This window comes from Nicotiana tabacum, chromosome 23 (assembly GCF_000715075.1).
Source record: "Nicotiana tabacum cultivar K326 chromosome 23, ASM71507v2, whole genome shotgun sequence".
Classification (NCBI taxonomy): domain Eukaryota; kingdom Viridiplantae; phylum Streptophyta; class Magnoliopsida; order Solanales; family Solanaceae; genus Nicotiana; species Nicotiana tabacum.
In genome coordinates this window covers 11,292,043-11,305,077 of record NC_134102.1, presented here as the reverse complement: position 1 = coordinate 11,305,077, position 13,035 = coordinate 11,292,043, and the positions used below count along the sequence as shown (strand labels likewise).

General features: G+C 33.7%; 1 protein-coding gene and 1 long non-coding RNA gene across 2 annotated transcripts; one reads left to right on the top strand and one right to left on the bottom strand.

The window, feature by feature from the left end:
• Positions 1-322: 322 nt before the first annotated feature.
• Positions 323-1,120, bottom strand: LOC142177037 (uncharacterized). The gene has a single exon (XM_075245497.1). The coding sequence runs from the start codon at positions 1,118-1,120 to the stop codon at positions 323-325; it is 798 nt and encodes a 265-aa protein (XP_075101598.1).
• Positions 1,121-7,891: 6,771 nt separating this feature from the next.
• LOC107831346 (uncharacterized) lies at positions 7,892-12,216 on the top strand. Its single transcript, XR_012706101.1, has 2 exons — positions 7,892-8,210; positions 11,711-12,216. It is a non-coding gene; the product is annotated as an uncharacterized LOC107831346 (long non-coding RNA).
• Positions 12,217-13,035: the final 819 nt, after the last annotated feature.

Here is a 13,035-nt window from a genome sequence, read left to right as displayed (position 1 = left end):
TGGATCGGGGTTGCCCGCCTTCAGCAGGCTTTATAGGCTTTATTATAGCACGTGAATTGTCCGTGCAATACGTGAGTTGTCCATGCAACACGTGAGTTGTCCGTGCAGTACGTGAGTTGTCCGTGTAGATTATAGCGCTTGGGCTGAAGGAGACATTGTTTTATATCTGCGTTGCATTAGCTCTTCTCTTAGGCTTAAAATCATATGGATAGCCTACTATTTGATAGCAATTATCCTTCGAATGACCTGGTTTGTTACAGAATTCACACTTTATCAACTTGTAGCAGCCTGTCTTTGTATGCCCCTTCTGGTGACAGTACTCTCATTCTATGTTAAAATTCTTCCCTGGCTTGTTCCTTGACTGTGTGGTAAACACAGCAGTAGGCTCAACCTGTCCTGTATGTGTGTTGAAGTGGTTGCCTGAGATTATTCTTCTGCTTTCATCTTGAACTATCCTAGCATAAGCTTGGTTAATAGAAGCGACATTAGGCATCATCAAAATTTGACTTCTAACTTGCTCAAAACTATCGTTCAACCCCATTAAGAACTGCAATAACCTCTGAAATTCCAGTTGTTCAACATAATCCTTAATAGGAGGTGGTGGTAATATAGCATCATATTCAGCCAATAGGTCAGTTAGTTTTGTAAAATAGACAGAAACAGGCGATATCCCCTGTGTAAAAGTGAAAATTTCTTTGTGCAAGTAATAAAGCCTCGAAGCATTTACTTTGTCAAATCGTTTCTTAAGTTGTGCCCAAACAGTTTGAGCATTCCCTGAGAATAGAACATCAGTAAGGAGGTGTGAATTAACATTGCTCATCAACCACGAAGTAACAATGGCATTACAACGATTCCACTGATGAGCTAATCCTGGTCCAAAATCACTTTTCGAGGTAGTACCGTCTACCAAAGAGAGTTTATTCTTTTCTAGAAGAGCTACTTTAATAGCTCGACTCCACAGCGTATAATTCTCCATTCTAGTTAATAACAAACATGGTTCATCATATGGATGTAAGTAGAGTGGGTGATTATGGTCGAGAATGAAGTTCCCGCTATTCACAGTTCTAGTCGGTGCTACTGCTGTGGTGGTGCTATCGCCGGAATTATCACTAATCGCCATGAAAAATTGTATAAATCCACTCACAATTACACAATTGAAGCAAAATTAGGGTTTCGATCACATATCGTCGTTCCCGATTTTGAAAGAAATTGAAGAAAAATTGAAGTTGATTCTCTCAATTTGCTTCGACTCTGCAAAGAAATCCCTAGAATCGCTTAGAATCGCTCTGCTACCATATTAAATTTGTGGAACGAGATAGAATTTAGAAGGAGAAAACAATCGCAGCTAAGAACAGAGAAGAGAAATTTGGGGAAGAAAATGAATCTTCATTTCTGTTATCTGACAGTTGTACAGTAGCATGTTCTCTTTATACAAGTATAACCACTCTAACTAACTTTTAACTATAGTTGGTTAAACTATGGATAAGTTATGTTACACCACTAACTACATCACTTATACTACTACTACTACTCTCAACATGTTTAAACCGACAAAAAGAAGGAAAAATACATAGATGAGAGTTTTATCAGACAATATCTCAAAGTTGTTTAAATCAATTATTGCGAAATCTATCATCATAGTATCGATGAGAATTTTATGAGACAAAACATAAGTACAATTTACATTGTCCTTCATCCCATTCTCAATTCTTGTTCCCCTTTCACCACATGTAACTAAACAATTTTTTTTTTAAAAAGAATTCTAGTCGGTAGCTCTTAGTTAACCTTACAATTCAAGATACCTTATGGGTAACTATTGCAAGACTATAGCTAGGGATGTAAATGGGACATGACAGGGACAGGACGGGACATGACAGGACAGGGCGAGACGAGCAAAGTAGGGCAGGGTAGGGTATGACTTAACCGCTAAGGAGTCGTTTGGTTGGGAAACAAGTTATCCCAGAATTAATTACCCCGCGATTAATTATTTTGGGATTATTATCTCATCCTCTTATGGGGGGAAATAACACTACAATCGCAGGATAACTAATCTCGGGATTAATCATACAACGATTTTATCCTAACCAAACATGGGATAAACTCATCTCAAATTTAAGATCTCGGGATTAATTATCCTTTATCTCTTATCCCTCGTACCAAACGAGTCCTGAGAGGGCACCAAACTTTCAAATTTCAAAAGATGAGATCTGGCTAATCCCATTTTTAGAAGAGACTTATGGACATCAAGCTCAAGACTGACTGTCATATTACATGGAAAACCAATAGACGACATGTCCCTTTCTGGTTGAAAAATTTGACCAATAAATACCTCTTGTAAAGGGTACAAATGATCCAGGTCCCATAAAATCATGGACAAATCGTATGTTATATTTTAAAATCAATCGAAACATTACTTGACTTGTGGCCATAACTTGAACATTGAGCATAATTCCAATCGCAAAGGATGACTAAGGTATTTGGATCCTAGTATTATCTTGTCTATTCATCAAATCAGCTTGGCATGTCAATAAAAGACACAAGGATAGAGAAAATTTTGCCAAGAAACTTCTTTTCAAAGGATTCTTTCCACATATGAAAACATTAATTTTTAAGTTTAATACTGTTAGAAGTGATATTAGTGCAAAAATATGTTATGGTATCAGATTTCCTAGAAAATTTGAGAAAATTTAAAGAACACTTTGGTGTCTTTGCTATGACGGACAAACGGAACTAAAATAGAGAAATCTACGCATTAGGTCCATTGAAAAAACGGTTAATTTAATGTTCTTAAGTTTGTTTAACTATATATTTCTGCAAGTCATTTCCCTTCGATGAAAAGTGATTTCCCTAGAGTAGCAGTGTACATAAGATTTTTCGTAACAGTGTTAATATTCGAAAAAGTGAACAAAAAAAAATCATTCACAATAAAACAGGTGACATACTACTAAATATAATCAATATTTTTATTTTGCTTATTACTATATATACATTTCTAATAAAAAATCAAGCAATATCACGGGACGAACGAAGGTAAATACGCCCTGCCTAGAGACTCACTGTAAATGATTTTCTGATTCTAAGACTTATCAGGTGCTCGGAAAAAATTCTTCTACAAATTACTTTCCATTCACCACCCAAACAATTAATGAAAAGTAAGTATGAAAATTTGTTATTTTATAGAAAAATATTTTTCGAGAAATTATTTTCCTTTGTACTAAACACAATACTCTTTATTTCTGAAAAAATAATGAATCGCCTTAACATATTTGCAAAGATCTCTCCCTTTTTTATATGCTGACTCGTTGAACTACTCTGTCAATGAAATATCTAGAAATAATGTTAGATGGATCTTATTTAAACCACTATTTGTAATTTGAATCCCGTTAACAAATATTTCGGGAAGCTGGACAGTATTTTTCTCGATCACCAGAATTTTGAAGCAATTTTGGGTAAAATTCTAAAGCACGCAATAATTATGGTGATTGTTAGGATTTTGCCACAAAATTCTGGCCATCACTAGAACTAGGGGTGTTCATGGTTCGGTTTGGGTCGGTTTTTACCTTAAAAAAAACCAAACCAAATATGTCGGTTATTCAAATTGTTGAACCAAACCAAACCAAATTAATAGATTTCGGTTTTTGTCGGGTTTTTTTTGGTTTTTCGATTTTTTCGATTTTTTTTAAGAATACATGAGTTGTGGCCTTTATGATTCCTTTTGGAAAGGGGTTTGTTTTCGGTTGAATGATTAGTAATGAGAAACTCAATAATAAAATGACTGGATAAAGAAACAAGATGTCCCAACTTTACACAAAAAACACATAATAAATTTTTGGCTCCTTTAGAACTCTAGCCAAAGAGTACAGCTAAAACAGAGAAGTTATATGACCTTTCTAGCCACATAGAAAAATTAGACAAGCATGTCCAATTTCTATATCACTCACTACTCAGACTTGTGCACTTAAAACTTCATTACACAAATAAATACACATCTACAATCCCTCGTGAAAAAAGAAATGCAAACTTGTAGTTGAAGATGGAGCTAATCACCAAAGACACACATTAATGCTATTTTATCACCCCAATTTTAGAAAGTTAACTGATGATTGCAAAGTCACAAAGTTTATATTACAATAATTAAATTATAATATGATATTGTAAAATAGTTTTTCATATGGTAAAGTAAATCATCCACATCAAAAAATATATCCAAATTCCAAGCAACAAGAATATGGTTGAAACCAGTTCCATCATCCGATCTAATCAATGCTCAAACATTATCGGGATATTCTGAAAGATAAAAAAAATAAAAATATTAAGCATTAAGTAATTCACAAATATAAATATATTCATAATGAGTTAAATGTATAAAATTACCTTTTTCAACTATTTCAAGTTTTTGGATTTCTTCTAAAATATCTTCAATGTTGCATTCTTTGGGAGTTGACCTGAGCCATTGTTGAGTGCAAATTAGAGCTTCTACCCTCTTTGGTGATAAAGAACTTCGATATGAATCAAGAATCCTCCCACTAGTACTAAAAGCCGATTCAGATGCAACAGTAGAAACAGGAATTGCAAGAACATCTCTTGCAATCCTAGAAACAATTGGATACCTTTTACTTGCATCTTTTCACCAAGACAAAATATTAAAATCTTTGGCCAACTCCAAATCATCTATCAAATACCTCTCAAGATCAGTCTTACTTCCTTCATTATCTTGTTCTTGCAAATATTTTTCCCATTGTGATTTCCATATCTCTCCAGTATCACCTTCACTCATCGTACTAACTTGACCTCCCAAAATCTCATCAGAATTTTCAGTAGAAGAATCTTTATAGCAATTATACAAGCGAGATAGAGTATCTGTCACTTTGTTTGATCTCAAATCTCGCGCTACAGAACCATAAGATTTAGCAAAAATGAACTTCACATACCTTATCTTATACCGAGGATCCAACACAACAGCGACAAATAATAATATATTCATATTATCAAAGTCACCCCAATATTTATCAAACTTGAGTTTCATCTTAACAACCATATCAATCAGAACTTGATCATCACCTTGAGAATTTTTGACAATAAAGTTAAGAAGATAAAAAAGCTCATGGAAGAAAGAATTTGAAGTAACATATAAAGTTCCTGAAAATTTCAAAGTAATCTGGTAGAAAATGTCAAGAAATTTTGTAAAAACATTTACCTTCTTCCAATCATCCCCACTTGGGTACGCTGCTTTTCCAATTATATCTAGATAATACTTTTGGTACTTGTGATCATCAATATACATTCTTGAAAAGGCCTTCTCAAATTTTATAGTTGTACTTAACATCATATAAGTTGAGTTCCATCTGGTTTCAACATCTAAACTCAAAAGGCCATAGCTATCAATCTTTACCTTTTCAACAATTGATTTAAAGGAAGCTAATCTTGCAGAAGAGGACTTAACATACTTCACAGAATTTTTGACCCGAGAAATAGACTCAATATGATCACTTAACCCTTCTTTTACAATTAAATTCAAAATGTGAGCATTACATCTAACATGTAGAAAGTCATTTCCCAAGACGATTCCTTTCCAATCCTCAATCCTCCCTTTCAAGTGTCTAATTGCTGCATCATTAGCAGTTGCATTATCTAGGGTTACAGTGAATAGATTTTCAATTCCCCAATCTAACAAACAAACCTCAATACCCTTTGCAATTGTTTCACCCTTATGATCTGGAACTTGAAAAAAGTTCAGAATTTTTTTTTGCAAGTTCCAATTATCATCAATCCAGTAGGCAGTTATAACCATGTAAGTTAGGTTTTGGAGCGATGTCCACGTACCACTAGTGAGACATACATGTTGATTTTGAATATGTTTTTTAAGCTTTTCTTTTTCCTCGTGATAAATTTTTAAACATTGCCTAGCAATAGTCAAACGAGTGGGTAACACAAAATTAGGCACAACAATTGACATTAATCTTTTAAAACCTTCCCCATCGATGACTTTAAATGGTTGTTCATCAATGATCACAAATTCAGCAATAGCCCTTCTTACTTCATTGACATTATACACAACTCTTTCGAGTTTACAAGTACCAACACTACCTTCTTGTCCGCTTCCTTTAATTGGGTAAGATCTAAGTGTCGTCTGTGTTCTGTCAATAAATCTAAAAGGGGATTTCTTACAAACAATATTCAAATGGTTCCATAATGTAGTAGTTCCATTTTTCTTAGTATCGGAAGCAAAAGTTTTAGTACAGAAACTACATTTTGACTTATGCTTACTATCTTTATCAAAAAAATTGGAAAAGTATTTCCAAATGTCTAATGTTTCCTAAGGCCAAAATCATTTTCAGAAGGTGCTGCTCTTTTATGCTTTTTAGGAGGAGTAGGAACACTTGAATCAATAACTGGAGTATTGTTGCCTTCAAGTTGAGGAATTTCCTGAACCTCGGCTTCTGAATCCATCTGCTAATAGAGACGAAACATGCAAATAATGGTCAAGAACAAAAAGAACTACATAAGAGATACAAAAATACTTTACAATTTTATGTAAATTATTTTCAAATTATCCATTAAAAAAAGATAACTAGTTGGGGTTAAGACCAAAAAGAAAGACAAAAACCTGCTCATTTCTCATAATTGTGGTTGCCATCGGTAGCTATCAAGAATTTTAGAGAGAAAGAGGAGAGAATTTTGTTTGGCATGGAAGCTGCGTATGTTTTGTTGTGAAGGGGTGAAAGAGAATCAAATAAACCCTAAGGAATTAAAGACCTTTTGTCTGAACATGCTAAATTGACTTAGGCCCATTGCAGTTAAAGAAATATTTCAAAGGTTAGGCCCAACAGTGTAAAATTTTACATATACTGTAAAGAAAATTTTAGAAATAATATATATATATATATATATATATATATATATATATATAATTTTTAAAATAGGTATCTATATGATCGGTTTTTTTCTTTTTTTTTTGTATAAAACCATAACCAAACCAAATATTGTCGGTTTTTTAAAATTAAAAACCAAACCAAGTTAAACCAAAAAGATGTCGGTTTTTTTTCTCGGTTTGATTTGGTTTTCGGTTTGGTTCGATTTTTTGGTTTTTGGCGAACACCCCTAACTAGAACTTAAGCTATAATGTTAAGAAATTCTTGTGATTTGTTAGGATTTTATACCAAAATTCTGACGATCATCATAAATGCTAAGTGCTTTAAAATTTAAGCATTATTTGAATTTTCCCCCCAAAACTTCTGTTACTGAAATCAGAAAATCAATAGTGGCATAGAAATATCAATTGTGTTATTTTCCCATCAAATATACCGGCAATAAGTATCTGAAGCATAATAATGGACAAGCCCGAGTACAAATGATACTAATATAGTGGGCTAAATGGGCTTACAGAGTTGTGTTGGGCTCAAGGCTTCACTTCTACACACAAGAGGAGGGGTAAGTGCACAGATAAGACGATATTTAGTGGGCGTTTGGACATAAGAATAGTAAAATTTCAAAAAAAAAGTGAAATTTTTTTTTTAAGTGAAAATAGTATTTGAAAATTAGAGTTATGTTTAGACATGAATATAATTTGGGGTTTTTTTTTAAGTTTTGCGAGTAATCTGAGTGAAAATTTTAAAAAATAGTTTTTTGGAGTTTTTCAAAATTTCAAAAAATTACAAAATGCATGTTCAAGTGAAAATTGGAAATTTTATGAACAAACGCCGATTTTAAAAAAAAATAAAAAAATTTGAAAAAAAGAAAAAATTTATTATGTCCAAACGGGCTCGAGATATTAACCAATAATTATTTTATTTTGAAGTTCTAAACTAAAAATTTGAACTTCAGCACATTTTTAATTGAAATTGAATTGGCTAATTCTTAAATAGGGGCAAATTTTTAAATAATAGCCCTTTAGTGTCATTTCTGCCAAGATGAGAGAACTCTCAACTCCGTCCATGGCTTGGTAGAAACGTTTGCTTAATTCTTCGTCTTCTTTGTTCCACTCCGTATTTGCCTCTCTCCATATTTGTTTTTCTCCTACCTTCATCTTCGTCGTATTTAACTGGAAAACTTGATAATAAAGGCAAAAAAAGAAAAAAAAAATGAACCGAAGATTCGGAGGAGGAAAGCAGCCAACAGGAACTCCATCAATGGCTTGGTCTACTGCTGTTGTCGTTGTTTCCCTCCTTGCTGGTGCCTCCGTTGTTCACAACTTTTTCAAACCTGATCTGGTAATTCCCCCTTCCCATTTTCTCTTTACATTTAGAAACCTCTAATTTGTCCAAAACAAAAAAAATAAAGTTATATTGGAGTGAAATTACATGGGCCTAAATGGAGCGGAATGAATAGTGTGTATTTATATAGGCCCAGAGTCGGATCGAGAATTTAAACTTGATTAATTCAACCTTTAAGATGCTTAGCAATGAATTACTTGTAATTATGGGTTCAAAATTTAATATTTGTTGAAATTTTATTGATCTTTTACTACATATGTACATTCGTGTTGAAAATAGCGAGTTCAGGTAAACCCTTAGTATATACGCACCATCCAGCTCTGTGTATAGCTGACTTAACTAGTTTGGAATTGAGACATAGTAAGTGAAAATTTTGGTGCTTATGCAGTAGCTAGTTTGTTTAATTGTTGTGTCATGCTTCAAATAACATTAGTATTAGGAGATTAGTTGTGTTATTTGATATGTTTACTTAGCAAGGGCGCATAGTGTGGCCTTTCTCCTATTTCATTTACCTGTTTGAAAGAATGCCCCATTGAAATTGTGGATATGTAATAAACAGTGGCGGTTTAAGACAATTTATGCCATCTCTGAATTATAAGTAGCTATAAAGTTGAAAACTTTATTGTATATGATGTTTTGAGTACATAAAGTTCTTCTCTGGTGGACTGTAATTACAATGTAATTGAAGGATGTTACACTGTAGTCTGCATTATGAAAGATATCTCTTTTACTTGAAATTTAGGTGTATTAATTGGTTATGTTATCTAGCAAGTGAGGAAACTCTGTGGCCTTTCTCCTGTGTCTTTTACCTGGCTGATATAATGCCCCTTTAAATTTGTGTTGATCTAATGAATGGTGCCAGTTGGGAAATGTTAAGTACTAATACGCATGTTGCATCACTAGATGCAGCCACCCTAACCTCTTTCGTAAGTCAACAAAATGTTGAAGATTTTTTTGGGTATATGATGTCCCAGAACAAAAGTTTCTCTATGTTGGAATATCAGCTAGCATTGGCTTGAAGGATGAAAAAAATTGATATTGACATTGTAATCAGCATTATAAAGATATGGAACCTTTTTTTTTATAATGGTGTTGTCCGGATCAACTGGCGCGCACCTCAATTATTCCACTGGGTACCTGCTACCTCCCACCTACACAGGTACCAGGTACGTCTACCAACCAAAGCTTAGGTAGATTGGAAGAAATGACCTAGTTTTAGATTTGAAGCTTATAAAGATATCCAACCTTATATGCAATTATTGAACCTTGGTAATGAACCACAAGGAAAGTATCCTCTAATACAAGTCGTATGATGATTTTTTTGTGACACTTTTTCCAAATCAAAACATCACTTATTCTATCCCGTGTTGCAAATTGTAGAACCAGAATGAGAGCATATCTTAGTGACAATGCAGTTGGCATGACTGTACGAAATAACTTTGTTTCATTACCAATATGATATTTAGAACAAAATAGTGGATTTGATCTCACTCTTTGTAAGAGCTTACTTAGTTCCTTGAGTTTACTGCCCATAAAAATCAAAACAACTCCGTAGATTCTTACTGTATAAGCTGGCCTAAACATCACCGTCATGAAAAAATAGGGTATTAGCATCTGAATAATTTCTTTAATAGAACACTTATTTTTGTTTTGATATTTAGTCAAATAATTCTAGTTACATTGATCTTACGCTGTTTTATGTTGTAAATATGCATTGACCTTAGAAAATTCCGGTTAGCTGGGTTCTCCTCGAATCTGCTTTATTTGTTGGTTGTTGTTCCATCTTATCTGAATATTCTTTTAATACATTAATCATCAAACACCAGAAGTACTTAATGGAAATCATGTTTGATAATATAATTCAATTCTTTATACAGATGCATAAAGTGATTAGACTTTCAAAACATAAGAAGGTTGTTTAATACATTAAACAATGGTCTGCAAGTTCTGAATTGAAACAAGCTAAAATGTTTTCTGGAATTCCTGCAAGAACGTAAAGATTTGACAGAACCTTAAGTTTTTACAAACTAAACTTTTTACATTTATTCATATACAGACTTATTGAAAACTTTATCATAACATCCTTTCATCCCTTATTTCCTCCCAACTCGTGGTGAAAGGATGAATTTTTTGGTATAATATGATGTGAAATTGTTGAACCCAAAAAGCTAAAATAAGTGAAAATATCTTACTGTGTTGCTGTCCTATTTAAAAAGTTACATAAACTAAAAAACTGTTTTAAGAAAATAGTAATAACAAGTTATTTCTTCCTTCTATATGTATTTTTACTCATTCAGGGATTAGAAGTCATTACTTGCCATTTTTTTGATAAGTAGAAATCGTTATCTTGCTATTTTTGTATTTTTAGTTTTTAGAAGTATCCTTCTAAGTGGAAGAAGAAGATCTGATTTTGGGGTTGGGTTGGGGTCTGCAAATATGAGGAAGATTATTACAGGGAATATCGATGCAGAAATCTATAAACATGAGACTCAAATGTACATATTCCCTTCTTTGTTGACTTTGCATTATTTTGTTCTAAATTTCTCTTTTAACTATTTGGATTGTAAGTTTTAGCTATGACAAAAGCAGAAAATGTATATTACTACATGTCTTCTTTGAAACTTTAGTAGAATGGCTAATCATGAATCTGAAGCATAATGAATATGGTGGCCTCTTTCAGTTATTAGATCATAAAAGAATAACAACAACAACCCAGTATAATACCACTAGTGGGGTCTGGGGAGGGTAATGTGTACGCAGACCTTACCCCTACCCTGGGGTAGAGAGGCTGTTTCCGATAGAACCCTGGCTCCCTCCCTCCAAGAACTCCCCACCTTGCTCTTGGAGTGACTCGAACTCACAACCTCTTGGTTGGAAGTGGAGGGTAGATCATAAATGAATGATTTCAATAAATGAAGCTACTTAATATTTTTCCTAACACATCCTATAGCAATGACCAAAGACTTAGGGAGTACTTCCTGGTTAATTGGCAAAACCTCCCTTATATTAGGCAAGAGTTTAGTTGAGATGATGATGGCTAAAAACAATGTCCTAAGTATATCTTGTTATTTGAAATTCTTTTAATTATGTTGAAGGTTGTGGTCTTTGTGGAAGGCTTTCATGGGCACATAACATTCTAGTGTAAGATGGATTGAGATTGTTATATTAAAGATCTTGGTATTAGTTACTTGTATTCTTCTAGGAGTTCATTATATTAGTTGTGTTCTTCTGCAAGTTCATTTCCACGGGTTCGAGCCGTGAAAATAGCCTCTTGCAGAAATGCAGGGTAAGGCTGCGTACAACAGACCCTTGTGGTTCGGCCCTTCCCTGGACCTCGCGCATAACGGGAGCTTAGAGCACTAGGCTGCCTTATCAATTGACCACCTATCGTACAAGCTCATAATGTCTCTCTCTGCTCCCTACTAGTTGTTCCTCTTCCTCTTGGATTAGACTGCTGTCTTATGTTTGTAACATTGTGTTCTATTGTTGAATTGCAGACTCTGCCTCCATTAGAAAGCATTGATGGAATCAAGCAGAAAGAGGTGGAGAAACAGTAATCTTTTGTTCTATTCATTTAAGTTCGATTAAATGGAGTATCTCTGAAAACATAGCACCCACCCCTTTGTGTAGGTTGGAATTTTAGCACTTGAAACTAAACGATGTTGCAAATGACATCTCTTTACTGAATATTGTTTTTCTTCGACAGATCAGTTCTTAGTAGTTCAAACCAAACGACCCCTTGGATTTATATAGACATAGTCGAATGAAGTATAAGTGATCATTTTAGTGAAGTGGGTGTAACAACTTGTCAACTTTTTCTCTGTGTTGCCTATTATATATCGAGTTCGTCCATTAAATGTGCCTGAGTCGTCTGTGAACGTACTCTATATGTGGAATTCCGAGTACATGGTTCCTTCAGCTATTTTATCATTGGGGAAATGGTGAATTATATCCCCTCCGCAAAACGAAATATGTTAATTATAATCTCTGTTATGCTTTTGGATCATTCATACGTTTGTTATCCATACATTTCATGTTGGAGTTATGTTAAAGCAAGGACAAATACGAGACGCTTTGTTAACAGCAAGGGGTATGAATGAGCTTAAAGTATGACAGAGAGTAAAGTGTAGATATTTTGTATCGTGGAGAGGTAAATTCTTTGTATTCATGCTTTGAACTTTTAAGTATCAAACCATATTAGACTCTCTGCACCTGTTTCAAATAAGGAAGGTTTAGTCTTTGTATTCAATTTGTAGTTGGATGTCTTATGATATTGTGTTAGAGATAACCCTAGTGTGCTCTATAGTTCGTTTTAGTAATCTTTTAAGTATGCTTTAGAGATTCGAAAATTGTATTTTTAGTAAATGGAGAAATTGGGAGTGTCCTATTTCTAGAGTTTGGGCAATATACTTTTATGGAAATATAACTGTTATCTATTTACTTAAATCTTATTTGAGCTTAAAAGAATTATAAACAAAGAGATGAACAAATTTAACCTCGGCCTTTTTACAGTTTGTTTGGATTGTTGTTACCTATCGTTTCATAATGTATTGTTTGATTGAATACAACGTTTGAATAGATTGTATCGCTTCTCGTCGTTTTATGATGTCAGGCACCAACAATATGAAGAATAAACTTGCAACATTATTAAGAAAAAATAGGATAAAGAGTAGAATTATTATATAAAAAAGTAGGGTAAATGATAAAATGTGATTATTTAATAATAAGGAAGGGCAAGATGAGAGAAAAAAGCAAGGAAACGACGTCACCACACCAAATCTGTCGTTCCATAAAGTGGCACTTTTCGTCGTTACGAAACGAT

Coding starts and splice junctions, on each gene's coding strand:
- LOC142177037 (XM_075245497.1), bottom strand. CDS start 1,120: ATGGCGATTAGTGATAATTCCGGCGATAGCACCACCACAGCAGTAGCA.